General features: G+C 44.3%; 1 protein-coding gene across 1 annotated transcript in view; it reads left to right on the top strand.

Moving 5' to 3' along the window:
* The first annotated feature begins 690 nt into the window (after positions 1-690).
* ACTN2 (actinin alpha 2) overlaps positions 691-13,765 on the top strand; it is a 75,735-nt gene continuing 62,660 nt past the window's right edge. Inside the window, exon 1 of the mRNA XM_052639348.1 lies at positions 691-877. Coding sequence (XP_052495308.1) covers positions 752-877 — 126 coding nt within the window. The 5' untranslated portion in view covers positions 691-751. The remainder of the gene's footprint in view (positions 878-13,765) is intronic.

Below are 13,765 nucleotides of genomic sequence, written 5' to 3'. Positions count from 1 at the left end.
CTTTTTAACACGGTTGGTCCAAGTCCTTTGCCTTGATTTCCCCAGGTAAGGGCAAGGGAGAAGAGTAAGAAGAAAAGGGAGTCTGTAGCTTCTGAACTTTACTTTTTAGGGTGTGTGTGTGGAATTTAGGAATATGTGGCAACACATGGCAAACGTGAATACGCTGGACAAGACAGATGTGCCCGGGGGGTGTGGGGGTGGGGTGGGGTAGGGTAGGGGGTGGTGGTCAGGGACCCAAGCCATGTGTGTCCGTCCTCTGACCTCCGAACACCCAAGCACCAGGGTAACCCACCTGGGCGCCGGCAAGTCCTGCCGCTCCATAAGCCTCAGGGTGGATGGGAGGCGTGGGCTGGTGCCGGTGGGCTCAGCTCGCCGTGCGGCAGGTTTGGGGTAGCACCGGGCGTGCGGACCCGAGTCGCCCGGCCCCGAGTCGCCGGGCCCCGCCGCCAGCCAGCACGTGCTCGGGGCGACGCCGGCGGGCGCGGGCGGAGGCCCAGGCGGGGCGGGGGCGCGGCCGGGCGGCCACGTGACGGGCGGCGCGGGTATTAAGCGGCGCGGCAGCCGCTCGGAGCCCGAGCTGGTGCTTCGCCCGCGACCCAGCGCCCAGCGTACCGCCCCGAGAGGACCGCGCGCAGGTCACCCCGCGCCCGCCTGCCCGCCGCCCGCGCCTCGCCGGCTCCGCCGCGTCTCCGCCCGTCCGCCCGCCCGTCCGACCCCGCGCGCCGCGCCGCCGCCCGGACCACCGAGCGCCATGAACCAGATCGAGCCTGGTGTGCAGTACAACTACGTCTACGAGGATGACGAGTACATGATCCAGGAGGAGGAGTGGGACCGCGACCTGCTCCTCGACCCCGCCTGGGAGAAGCAGCAGAGGAAGGTCAGCCAGGGTCGCGTGCTCACCGTCTGCGGGCTCGACCCGCTTGTCCGTGTGTCCCCTTACCCGGGGGGCCGCCCGCGCGGGGTCGCCGCCGACCGGGTGGACTAGCGGGAGGGCGCTTGATGGAGGGCTCTGTGGTCCCGTGTCCTAGAAGCCCGGGTGCCCCGAGAGAGAGGAGATAAAGTCCAGGGACGGTCACGGAACCGGGCGTCGTGGGTGCGCGCGCGCATGTGCGTGGGTGCGCGCGTGTGTCACACAAGAGTTACAAAACGAAAAATGTTAAGGGAAGAACAGTGCGGGCGTTTCAGTTTTAACCCGCATTAGACCAGAATCTGAAAAGAGTCTCAGGTCGGCTCCTGACCCCTCGAGTCTGTGATCTTCACCACAGAGTTATTTCCTGGTCCCGTTGTTTTCAGTAACGGCCCCCCATCCCTCCCCAAATAAAGGAGGTCAAATGAACATCAGCTTCATTCCGATTTTCACAGGGCTGCCCCAAAGAAGAAGTGGAAATCACTTATTAAATGTTCTAGGGCTTCTTGGAGAGGGATGCTGTATGATCACCATTCACCCATGAAAGTTATTTCACACTCTATTTATGGTTCGTTGAGGTAAGCACCAGGGACGAGGGAGTCAGCCAGCTCTGAAAGTTCCCTGCTCATCTTCGTTGGCGCTCTCTGGGGGCCCAGTGGAACATTCCACTATTTCAAGGTTTCTTCTTGATCCCCTTGGCTAGAACTCTAGCGACTGCTCACCAGGAGGCTAAATCCCGCCTCCGTTTGACTGGGCGCAGAGCCTGGCCGGGTCAGGGATGCCAACGCAGACCTGTTCACCCAACCTTCTGATGACAGTGTCCTGGCAGAAGCAAAGTGCCCTATGCTTTTTCACCCCCTGTTTTTCTTGGGGTGGGGCAAAGTGGGTTTCCCTTCTAAGGGCCTGCTTTTAAGTGGATAACGTCTGTTGACCATATGTGTGCATGGGAATGCTCTGTGTAGCTGCCACAGTGGGTGATTATCTGATAGTGCCTGGTGAATAAGTGTCTGGCTGCAGGAAACACATCCCATACTCCTAACAAACAGAAGCAGAGAGGTCTCATATTTGGATGAATATCAAATAACCATTTTAGAGGGCTTTTTGGTTATTTATAAAATAACCAAATATTTTCAAATCCAGATTTTTCTTTTGTTGTCATTTCTCCGTTAAGGAGATCACTTAATACATTATTTATTTGAAAGCTCCAGTTTAGCTACATTTCATTCTCCCTCTGAGTCCCTGCCTTCTTGAAAACAGTGGAATGAGAGTAATAAGTGGAAGTTGAGTCAACAGAGGAGAATAAAATTTCAGACCTTCTACAGTTTTTAAAATGACTTATTGTGAGGGAAACACCTGGCCTGAGGATTATTACTGTTTATTATTATTATTGTGTCATCTGGGCTGATGGATGCATCATCAGTCAGAAAGAAGTTAAATCGTTGCTTTAATTTTTAACAGTGTGTTTCTTTTTAAAAAAGTTTTCCACGGTTTTGATTACTACATTCTTTTCATGGATTTTTTTTTTAAGTTTTAAGTCTTGCAAAGATTGCTCTTTTTTTTCTCAGGTAGTCTGCCCATCATTTTTGAAAGTAATAGTCTAATCACAACAGTTTCTGTTGATTTTTTTTAAATTACAGTACAGGGTGAGTTAATTTTAATTTCCAAATGCCGTATAGACATATGTCATTTGTCATATATACATATATGTATATAATATATATATTTATATACATAGTTTTTAATTATTTTACATATAATGTATAATTATATATAATTTTTAATTTTTACATGCTATTTGGGGATATAATTTCCTTGTTGTAATTTTTTAAAGTTTGGGGTTCCTATGTGAATATATTATTAAAACTGTATAACACTTGAAATATATTATTGAAAAACAGGCATATGTCCTGGTCTTAGTACAGAATAATGCTAAAAAGTGAGCATTAATTTTTTTTCTCAGGTAGGTTGAGTGCTGTGTTGTGACATTAGGGAAAAACAAAACAGAAGGAAGCTTTCCATTAGGACATGGAGCTGAACAGATCCAGAAGATCCTCTATTTTCTACTTTTTGTAGAGAACCCACTCAAGGCAGTAAAATAGTTCTGAGCTGTGAGGTCGCAGCAGCCAGAGCAGTGGCCTCTATTTATGTCCTATGAGCCAAACTGCTGGAACAGGACAAGGATAAAATGCCATTGTTTCTATTGTGGGCTACCTTCTCCACACTTGCCGTTTCAGTGATATGCCGGGTATGAGATCTGTCAACAGATGCTGGTAACACATGATGACGTCTGTAGTGTTATAATGGATGTGGGGACTAATTATATCCACAGTTCACAGAGTCTCATGGACTGTGGTAATCCTTGCTCTCTGGTATGGAATTCCTCACTACAGAAGGACTTAGTAAAAGTATAGCGCTGTGTGTGTGTGAGGAGAGGTTTCTTTTTTTGTTTTTACATCAATGTTGTCATCTTCACTGTTTTAAAGTGTACAGTTCAGTGGTGTTAAGCACATTCATATTGTGTAGTCAGTCTGCATAACTCTTTCCTTCTTGCAAAAACCCATTAAACTCTGTACCCATTGAACAATAATTTTCTATTGCCCCCACCCCTAGCTCCCGGCAACCACCCTTCTACTTTCTGCCTCTATGAATTAGACCCCTAGGGACACTATTTACCCTTTGGTGTCTGGTTGATTTCACTTAGCATCATGTCCTCTAGGTTCATCCATGTTTTGTCATGTGTCAGAATTTCCTTACTTTTTAAAGCTGAATAATAATTCACTGACTGTATGGACCACATGTTTTGGTTACCCATCCATTTATTGATTCACACATGGGTTGCTTCTACCTTTTGGTTATTGTAAATAGTGCTGTGAACATGGGTTTATAAATACCTTTTCTTGACCTTGCTTTCAGTTTGTTTTTTTTTTTGATTGTGTACCAAGAAGTGAAATCTCTGGTTCTTGTGGCAATAATTCGCTTTCAACTTTTTGAGGATGCACCGTGCTCTCGCCACAGTTTAGATGTTGAATTTAGCAAGAGTGTGTACAGGTGCTTCAGAGTTCTCCCCTGCTGTTTCCAGGGCTATTTGAGAATATTTGTATTCATGTAAATGGGGCTCTCTTCAGTGGACTTTTAAAACTTCTAGATCTTTGGTGCTTAGAAATAAGTTTCTCTTGGAAGCAAAGAGCACATTCAGCCTTTAATTCAACAGTGGCTTAATTGGGAGGTGACTTGTCAGAGCAGCAATGCTGAATATGTGTGCTATCTCCGTGGGCACCAAGTGCTGTCCTTCACCACCCTGCAAGGCTAAAACAGGCCTTTTAAGGAAGTGACTGTGTGTTTCGATAATAAAGTGTTCTTCCATCCTTAATCTGTAAGAGCTAGGTGATCAATACACTTTTCTGTTCATTGTCAATAAGAGAGTTGTTCACTTATTCCACATTCAGAATTCTGATCATTTCTCATTGTTTCTAAAGAAATGCAGGTTCTGTGTATTCACAATTTAGATGGACCAGGTCACCGTTCATCTCAGTGCACCGGCTATCAGTCCTGCCATCAGACTAAAATGTTGCCATGTGGGGTCAGGCAGTGGGGAAGGACACTTGTGTGGGAGTAGCTGCCCACAGGTCCGGATTAAATAGAGGGTTCAGAAACTGCCAGTTGCCCCTTTCCATGTTCTGATGAGCACCTGTTAGCTTAGGATGCAGGTGCGGGCTCTTCTACCCTGCACATTGGAGTACGCTCCTGCAGAAATTTTTCCTGGGGAAGAAAAGGTGAGAATGGTTCCAACAAGGTGAATGATGAAACCAAGGGCCTGTGAAGTGTCTCCAATTCAAGAGCCCTAGATGAACCTCAACTCCGCCTGGTACCCTCTGTTTGGCCATAATTAAGTCACTAAACGTTTAGAGTTGTGTCTCTTCATCTGGAAAATACAAATAAGGGATTCCCTGTCTTTCTTGCCTCATAGTTTTTCAGAATCAAATGGTCAAACTAGTTTCCATCAAAGGGGCTTTGTAGACCACACAATGATCTGTAAATGTAAATATTATTACTATCTTTATGCAGCCAATAGTTGTTAATTTCATCAAGCAGTGTCGATAGTAATCAGTATTGTGGTTGGACTTTCGAGGGAAGAAGAAACACATTATTTGTTCCTTAGTGATTTGAATGTACTTTTTTGTGTGTGAAGTAAAATGTACAGAGCATAAACTTTACCATTTTAACCACTTTCAGGTGTATAGTTCAGTGACATTAGTACAGTCACATCTGACCTAGAGGGGTGGGGTGGGGGAGGGTGAGAAAGTCACCAAGTGGCCAGACCGGGAGTCGGGCCTCGAGACACTCAGCTCCGTGTTAATGGATGTGCTTGCTGACATCTCTGCTATTCAAGATGTGTTTGAAGAAGTGTGAAGAAGAGAGGAGCTTAACTGAAGCCAAAGATGCAGAATCAGTCCCAGTGCTCCGTGACAACCTAGAGAAGTGGGATGCAGTGGGAGGTAGGAGGGAGGTTCAGGAGGGAGGGAACATGTGCATACTTATGGCTGATTCATGTTGATGTATGGCAGAAGCCAACCCAATAATTGTAAAGTAATTATCCTCCAATTAAAAATAAATAGATAAAAAACAAATTCAGAGAGAAAATTACATTGGTAAACTGGGGAACCAGGTTATAGACGACCTGGGATGCCAGGCTGAGTGTGGACTTCGAGCTCCAAGAGTGCTATTGGGAATGCTTGAGCTAGGGGGAGCCACGTTTCCAGTAGTTTATTGTTTGCAGAATAAATGGGAGTCGGTAAGCGCCTGAGGTGGAGGATCCAGGTAGAACTCATTACGGGGACTATACATTTCAAGTGGTGAGGATTAGAAGCAGTTCTGAGGAAGGCATTGATTTGAGAGAGATCAGGAGGGATTATAAAAAGTATTAAATAACCCCATGTGGTTCCCTGGCAGGCTGTTGTATAAATCCAATTAAGCGGACATGATCTCACCATTAGAGCTCCTGGACTTAAAACTCAAGATAGTGATATTGACAAGTAACAAAACTAACCAGGAGTACCTGCTTCTCCACTAGGAGATGTGTCTGGGCAGAAAGCTAACCATTTATGGGATGCAGGGGGCCGAGTGCTGAGGGGCCAGTTGTGCATCCAGGTGGCTGTTGCCTAAAGAGAGGGCTGAAGTTTCAGGTATCCATTGATGTCGAGAGAGAGTTGATGATGGGCAGGCTTATAAGACAGGATCTTGTAGGAGCCCTAAGAGACCTCTGCCCCCAGAGTGGCTGTTGTTCTCAAGGTGCCCTTGGTTTGCTATGCAGAGTCACAGGTGCAGTAGCTGTAAGGTGGAGAAATCAGTCTTTTTCTCTTCATCTTCTTTTAGGTACTGTGATATGTCCTGGAGTCTGCCCTTCACCCTTCATCCTAATTCACCGAGGAAGAAACTTGAACCCCAAATAAGCTTTTCTGAGAGTGTGGGAGGAGGAATGGAACTCTTAGCTGGGAAACCTAATGAACACAGCTTCAGAAAACTGTCAGAATGCCCTGCAGTCTCTTGCTGCAGCTGGGAGACACCTACAGAGAAGGCGCAGCTCCGGGGTGGGCGGGGGTGCTCCCATGACGAGCAGAGGAGTTGACACGGAATACGTTGGAGGACAGTCAGAACTGTACCACTGTTTCCCTGGGAACGGGACTAGTTCTTCCAGAAAGAACAGAAAGCAAAGATGAGGGGAAATCGCTTGCTAACTACTGTGCTAGACGAATTTCTCAGGCAGGAACATCTCAAACACAAGAGATGGGTCTGTGTTTTACACAAGCACCTGTCTGAGCAATTGCACACACACCTCTCAGTATACACCCCCACCCACAATTTCCTTGAGCAGAAACTGGCAGTAGAAGATTGTTCCCTTGCAACCTGTACTGAAGAGCAGAATGGAAGTGGAGCAGGAGTGTGGCCATTCGTTCTTTGGCAGCTGTTGATTACGGTCATGCTGGGGACCAGGGTTACAGCATGGAGTTGGCTCCATCCCAGGCCTTAAGGGGCCTGCAGCATAGTTCAGGAGACAGGGGAGTGAGAAGCACAGAGGAGGGACTGGCTCACAGATGAAGCAGAGAACATTTCCAGAGCCCCTTCTACATGGTTCCTGGTCACGGTGCTTGGAAGCATCTTCCTCGCTGGCACCCAGGTGGGGAACCTAGGAGTTAGCCTCGAGCCCTTCCTCTCTCCCAGCCCCTGTGGAGCCCACCTCCTAAAGTCCCCCAGACCCTGCCCCTTCCTCCACCATGTGCTTTAAGGCCCTTCAGAGTCTCTGGATGGGGGTGGTGGCCTCTGCTTTGTCACCCTTCCACACTCTGTGCTTGTGCTCGGACTCGTCCCCCGATGCTGCAGGAGTGATCTTTATGAAACACAAGCCTGGTCGTGTATTTCTACTTAAAGCCGCTCTGTCGTTCTTTTTTAAAATTTATTTATTTGGCTGCCTTGGGTCTTAGGAGTGGCACACGGACCTTTGATGTGTTATTTGGGATTTTTCATTGCTGCACGATGACTCTAGCTGTGGCTCGCAGGCTTCATTGCTCCGTGGGAACTTAGTTCGCCAGCCAGGGATTGATCCCATGTGCCCTGCGCTGCAAGGCAGATTCTTAACCACCAGACCCCCAGGGAAGTCTCCCTCTGTGGTTCTTTATTGCCTCGAGGGGGCCTTTCAGACCTCTCACAGGGGTTTGGGAGGCCAGGCCATCCTCTGTCTGCTACTCCTCTTACCCCAAGGGTCCTTGGGGTCATCATGTTGTTTTTAGTTCATCCCTCTGCTTATACCGGAGTCCGGCCTCCTCCTGGTTCTGGGAGCTCTTCCTGCTCAGGCCCCTGCTCTAGAACGTGGCTCACTAGATGCTCTCCTGGTCTCTCCCGTGAGCAGATGCTCTTATTTGGTCCCCTGGGCCTACTCAGAGTCTGCACTCACATTTGTGAAGTACAGAAATTATTAGTCATATTTTGGAAAAGAATTTAGTACAGTTATTAATAATTTTTTTTTGCATTCTTTGTAACTCCATGAGCTACAGATGTATTAAATCCAACTCACACTGATGTTTAATGCTCCTTAAAGCTGTTTTCTCAAAGCATTTTCTCAAGTTCCACAAATGATAGATTTCTCCAACTTAGTTCTTATTCCAAGACTGATCCTAGAAAGAGAAACTGCTTAATGTTTTTTAAAAGTTGCAATTTAGAGATAAAATAAAAAAATAAAACCATACATGTAGATATATTTAAATGATAATAAAATGTGTCACCCCATGAATGAACAAAATTCTGATAACCTAGATTTAATTTCACATGACTCTTTTGTCCAGATTGAAAACATCTACCCATGTAATAAAATTCCAAATTCATTTAGACAGAGAAATATACATTTAAATTTGTTTTTCTGTGTGTAAAACCTGGTAAAACAAGAATTTTTGGAAGACATGCCAGGCTTCACAGTAGCAGAATTAGAAAATAGGGAAGAGATGCATGTGATTCTGCAGAGTGTGTGGACCCTGGAAAAGAATCTGCCTGGGACAGTCTTGGTATAAGCCAAATCCAGGACTACAGAGTTAGCATGCTTTGAGTTGTGTTTGTTTCGGCTAGGGGTTAAATATTAGGCATCATTCCTAGAGATTACTGTATAATGAAAATGGATACTTGTTAGTGTCTGTTACAACATGAAAAGGCTTGCTATCTTAGTAAAAAACTCCTATTTTTTTTAGTAACTGTGAGGGTCAAGTGGACAAGTAGGTGACTATGAGACTGAGGTGGGAAATGACAGCAGCATTTGATATTGAACATATGACTGCATCATATATAGATACTTATAACTGAGATTGGCAAATCAAGAAATCCTATCTTTTAGAGTCATGAGGGATCTTTTAAGTTACTTTATCGTAGTCGAACAGGATGGGAAGATAATAATTACTTAGGAGATAATCTCATTGCTTTTTATTAGAATTTTAAGATATTTTGTACATACTAGGTTGAACCATAGGAAATTTTTGACACCATTTTGACCTCCCCAAACTGCAGTTTCTTATGGCTCAACCTTATAAAACCACTGTATCACTGCTACTGTCCCACTATATTCGAGGTACAGTATTTGATCAAGACCATAAAACTGAAATCAGCTTGTTTCTGGTCTTATCTCTAGTGCCTTTGGTATTCAACTGGGAAAATAAGAGGGTGGTTAGGTTTCTGTAGCAGTTAAAATTGAAAGGTTTGGATTGAGGGATTGACAGCCCATGGAAATATCGAAAAGAAAGGTCAAGCCTAGAGATTTACATGCAGGAGTTACCTGTTCAGAGGCCAAGTTTGAAACTGTTAGGAGGGGGAAGTGGAAGATGTACCTGGCAGACGCTGAGGTGAGCTAACATCGAGGGCTCCTGCAGGAAGCAGTAATTACCGAAATGTGGAAGCATTGCTTTTCTGGATGAAAACATGCATTTATTGGATGACTTGGAACCACTCAAACTGTCGAAATGTCTTTGCTTTTCTTCCTGGAGAAATCTCACCTTGGTGTTTTGTTGGAACTTTGCCAGTCCATCTGAATCTGGCATTTGAGTTGGTTTAGTTGCTAGAACAGAAACCCAGGGACTTGGCACCGTGGAATGGGAGCTCTTTTAGCTCATGAGATAAGTTATGGTTTCCAAAGGAAGTGAAAAGCTGTAAGAAACTATTTGTGGTGTGTGCTCAAGTCTGTGACATAAAATCCTTCTGCAACTGGAGTGGCCAAGGCGGGGCCTTCTTGAGGAAGACTTTGTTGCAAATCTGTAAGGATTATTAAGAGAAGTAGTTTCATGACTGAAAAGAATTAGTTTCATCTCAACATACCAAATATAGCATTCAACCACAAGGTAGATTTCTCTTTTCTGTTTTTGTTTATTATTATTATTTGGTTGCACCATGCAGCATGTGGGATTTAGTTCCCCAACTAGGGATTGAACCCACGCACCCTGAATTGGAAGCTCAGAGTTTTAACCAGTGGACTGCCAGGGAAGTCCCTAATATTCCCTTTGATTTTTCCTTTCACCCTTAGGTTACCTAGAAATGTGTTATTGAATTTCCAGTGACCTGGGAATTTTCTGGAGGGCTTTTTGTTTCTGATTTCTAACTTAATTCTATTGTGGTCTGAGATACTTTGTAAGACTTAAATCCTTTTAAATTTATTGAGAGTTGTTTCATGGCTCTGAATATGATATATCTTGCTGGTCATGCTGGTTCTTTATAATCCCCAAGTCTCATTTGAGTGATTCAAAGTGCCCATAATAGAAACCTGCATACACAGTGGGTTTTGTTATAGGAGAGAAAGACTGAGCTCTGGGAGTCTTGATTGCCAAGGAAGTCCCAACTTTTTCTGTTTTATTGTTTATAAAATTTTAAAATGAGATGAATGGTGGTCCTCATTCCGGTGTTTTGTTTCAAGTTTTTTTTTTTAATCTTGTTTATATTTGTTTTTTCAGTATAACAATAAAAGAATAAGATAGTAAATAAGATAGTAAAAATGGTCTTTTAAAATATGGATTTTTTGCTAGTGGATTAAGAAAAGAGGGGGAGGGGACTTGGCACATGGTTCCCAGTATTCCAAGCTATTCACTGTTATAGGGCAAAGCAGCTCTTTACTGAGAATTTCCAGGCAGTGTTTTAACCATACATATTATTTTATTCCAATGTCATGGCAGTCTTAAGAGATGAGTATTGTGATTCTTACTTTTCCATTAGGGAGGTTAAGTAACCCACCTACGGGTGGTTGAGGGTGGGGAAGTGGTAGCTAGGAAATGTACACAGAATTTTGTCTATATTACAAAGATATCTTTCACAATCAAAATTTTATAAAATACAGAGGTGCTAATTATTTTATTGTATATTTTGATCTGCAAGTGGCAGAGCTGAATTTTGTATCCAGGTGATTTAACTCCAGAGGAGGTGCTTTTATTTTTATTTTTAAAAGATTTATCTTGTTGAAGTTTGGTTGATTTACAATATTGTGTTAATTTCTGCTATATAGGAAAGTGATTCAGTTATATACATATATTCTTTTTCATATTCTTTTCCATTATAGTTTCTTACAGGATATTGAATATAGTTTTCTATGCTATACAGTAGGACCTTGTTGTTTATCCATTATATATTGGACTGAACCAAAATATGGGTTGATAAGAAAATTCATTCAGGTTTTCTCATAGCATCTCATGCAAAAACTCTAATGAACTTTTTGGCCAACCCCAAATATAATAGTTTGCATCTGCTAAACCCAGATTCCCAATGCATCGCTCCCCCAAACCCCCGTTTAAAAGGGGGTGTGTGTCTGGATTTTTTTTTGTGTGTGTGTGTGTGTCTGGATTTTTAATTTATAAGGGGGACTATCTGATGAGAATGAGAAGACTAAATCTGAGACATGGAAAATATTGTCCTTCCAAGATTTTCCCATAGTCAGGCTCTAGCCATCACTCCGTCCCACAGAAATGCCAGAGGAGGAGCACAGGGGCCACAGGAGAAGCCAACTACATCTTTCAAATGGAGGCTTATTGGACATGCCACTAAGGGCACATCTTTGGAATTAACCACTGGTCTGTCTGACACAGTTCCAAAAAGAAACTGGAGTTCAGGATGCCTAAGTAATTGAGTCAGTTCCCTTTTGGAACGAGAAAAGGAGACTTCCAGAGGCAAGAGTGTAGATTAGAGCCATCTTCCTGCAGACGTGATGTCTTAGTGGACAAGGATGCTCGCCAAGACTCGGGCTCCATAGACATTTGGCCAGTGGCAGTGCCAAGGACTCCCTTCACTTTACATTGAAAATATCCTGCCTTTCTTTTATTTGTTTTTAACTTATTATAGAAAATTTCAAGCATACACAGAAGCAAAGAGAACATATAGTGAATCCCTCTGAACCCTGCTGGGCAAGTTTCACAAATAAACGATGCCCGGCTCTTCCCCCAACCTCAGCTTTGTTGAGGTGTCATTGAGAAGTGAAAAATTGTATATATTTATTATGCCACATGTTTTGATAAATGGGTACATTGTGAAGTAATTACCAGGGATGTGCAATCCTAAAAGGAAAAAAAAAGTTATGTTCAACAGATGCTTTATTCTTTAAACAAAATTGTGAAGCAAAACTGCCAAGTGAGCCAATTGTTACCCTCCCTGTTTTGAAAGTTCTGGCTCCTCCCCCAGAGCCAGGCTTCCTGCTACCTGCTTTTGACCATCCAGGCCTCTTCCCTGCTCTGCTTGGACACCTCTCCTAACCCCTAGCTCCCCTGATAATTTCTCACAGGGTTATGATTATGTTATGATTGTCTGATTTTTAGGCAAGACCTGCCTTTCCAAGGATCATCAGGTTTTTTTTAACTTTTTTTTTTGGCTGCATTGGGTCTGGTTGCTGTGCACAGGCTTTCCCTAGTTGTGAGGAGTGGGGGCTCCACTCTAGTTGTGGTGTGCAGACTTTTCATGGCAGTGACTTCTCTTGTTGCAGAGAGCACAGGTTCTAGGGCACCAAGGTTTCAGTAGTTGTAGCACGCAGGCTTAGTTGCCTCACAGCATGTGGAATCTTCTTGGACCAGAGATCAAACCATTGGTAGGTGGATTCTTAACCACTGGACCACCAGGAGTGTCCAGGGGTTCATCAATATTTTAACAGTGACCTTTCTAAGACAATAATGCCATTGTCTTATTCCTAGTTCCAAGAAGAACCCTAATGGTGAATTTCAGGCTCGGAAGGGGAAGAGAACAACATTGTGCCGAGAAACCTCTGTTGGCAGAGGCAAAGTCTTTTAACATCCTGTAAACGTGGATGGGTTCACCGTAGTTTGTGGCCCCATGTGAGAAGGCAGTACTGGAAGGCTATTTCTCTTCTCTTGCTGCAAACTGATCAGATACATTGATCCCATAGCCTCCTTCAGGTTTATTGGTTTGACTCCTGTGACCATGGCTTTTACTGCTCCGAGTGGGGAGCTTGAATTTGAGACAGGAGGTGGGAACAGTGTCTGAAGATGCTGAATTTGATGCCTCTGCGTCTATTTCCTCCACCACCCCCGGAAGAGAGCCAGAGGAAGGAGTCGAACAGATAGGTAACATGTCTTTGGGGAGAGGTCATTTTTAGGGGCAGTCTTGCCAAGACTGCTTCCGGAGATTTTATTTAGACGTAGATCAGGTCCTCACCTGCTTAGGTATGTGAATTTCTAGGGGAGGCCTGGAAGGGATAGGGACTATCTGCGTGTAGCAGTTCCAGGCCACCTCCTTCCTTGCAAAGATTCATTTTGTTTGTTTCCCACCTTTATTGAGATGTAATAGGCATTTAACACTGTGTTAGTTGAAGGCATACAGAATGATGCCCATCTCTCAGCTTTTCAGTTCTTTATGAAAGGAAATGAGGAACGGGGGGAGATTGATCCCAGAGGTCGGGTGACCCCCTCATCTAGGTTTTCCCAAGACAACCTCAGCTGTGGCTCTTGTCCCAGAGTAACTATAAATAGTGTCACCTTTGACCCTCAGAGGTGGTCCGGCTTAGACTTCAAATTCTGTGGTCACTCTGTTCAGAGGAGATACACAAGGCCATTTCGGAGAAGGTTAAAATAATATTGAGGCCCAAATAATTTGTATATTGGACAATAATGTCTTTTCTGAAAGTTCTGGCCTATTTCTGAAGTTGAAAAAATGTGAATATTAGTGAAATGAGAGTTCTAAAACTTCGACAGATTTAAATATCACAGCCCAGTAATTTCTGAGTCTTCTAACTCATGAATCCTTTGGAAGACCAAGCCTTGCAGCCAGCGGTGGGAGTGAGCCCTATGTCTGAGAAGTACGGGCCCCCTGACCTTACTGGAGGCCTCCCGTGGGCCAGGTTTC

This window comes from Budorcas taxicolor, chromosome 5 (assembly GCF_023091745.1).
Source record: "Budorcas taxicolor isolate Tak-1 chromosome 5, Takin1.1, whole genome shotgun sequence".
In the NCBI taxonomy this organism is placed as follows: Eukaryota; Metazoa; Chordata; class Mammalia; order Artiodactyla; family Bovidae; genus Budorcas; species Budorcas taxicolor.
The sequence above is the reverse complement of the archived record's forward strand: the minus strand, read 5'-3'. Positions and strand labels throughout refer to the sequence as shown.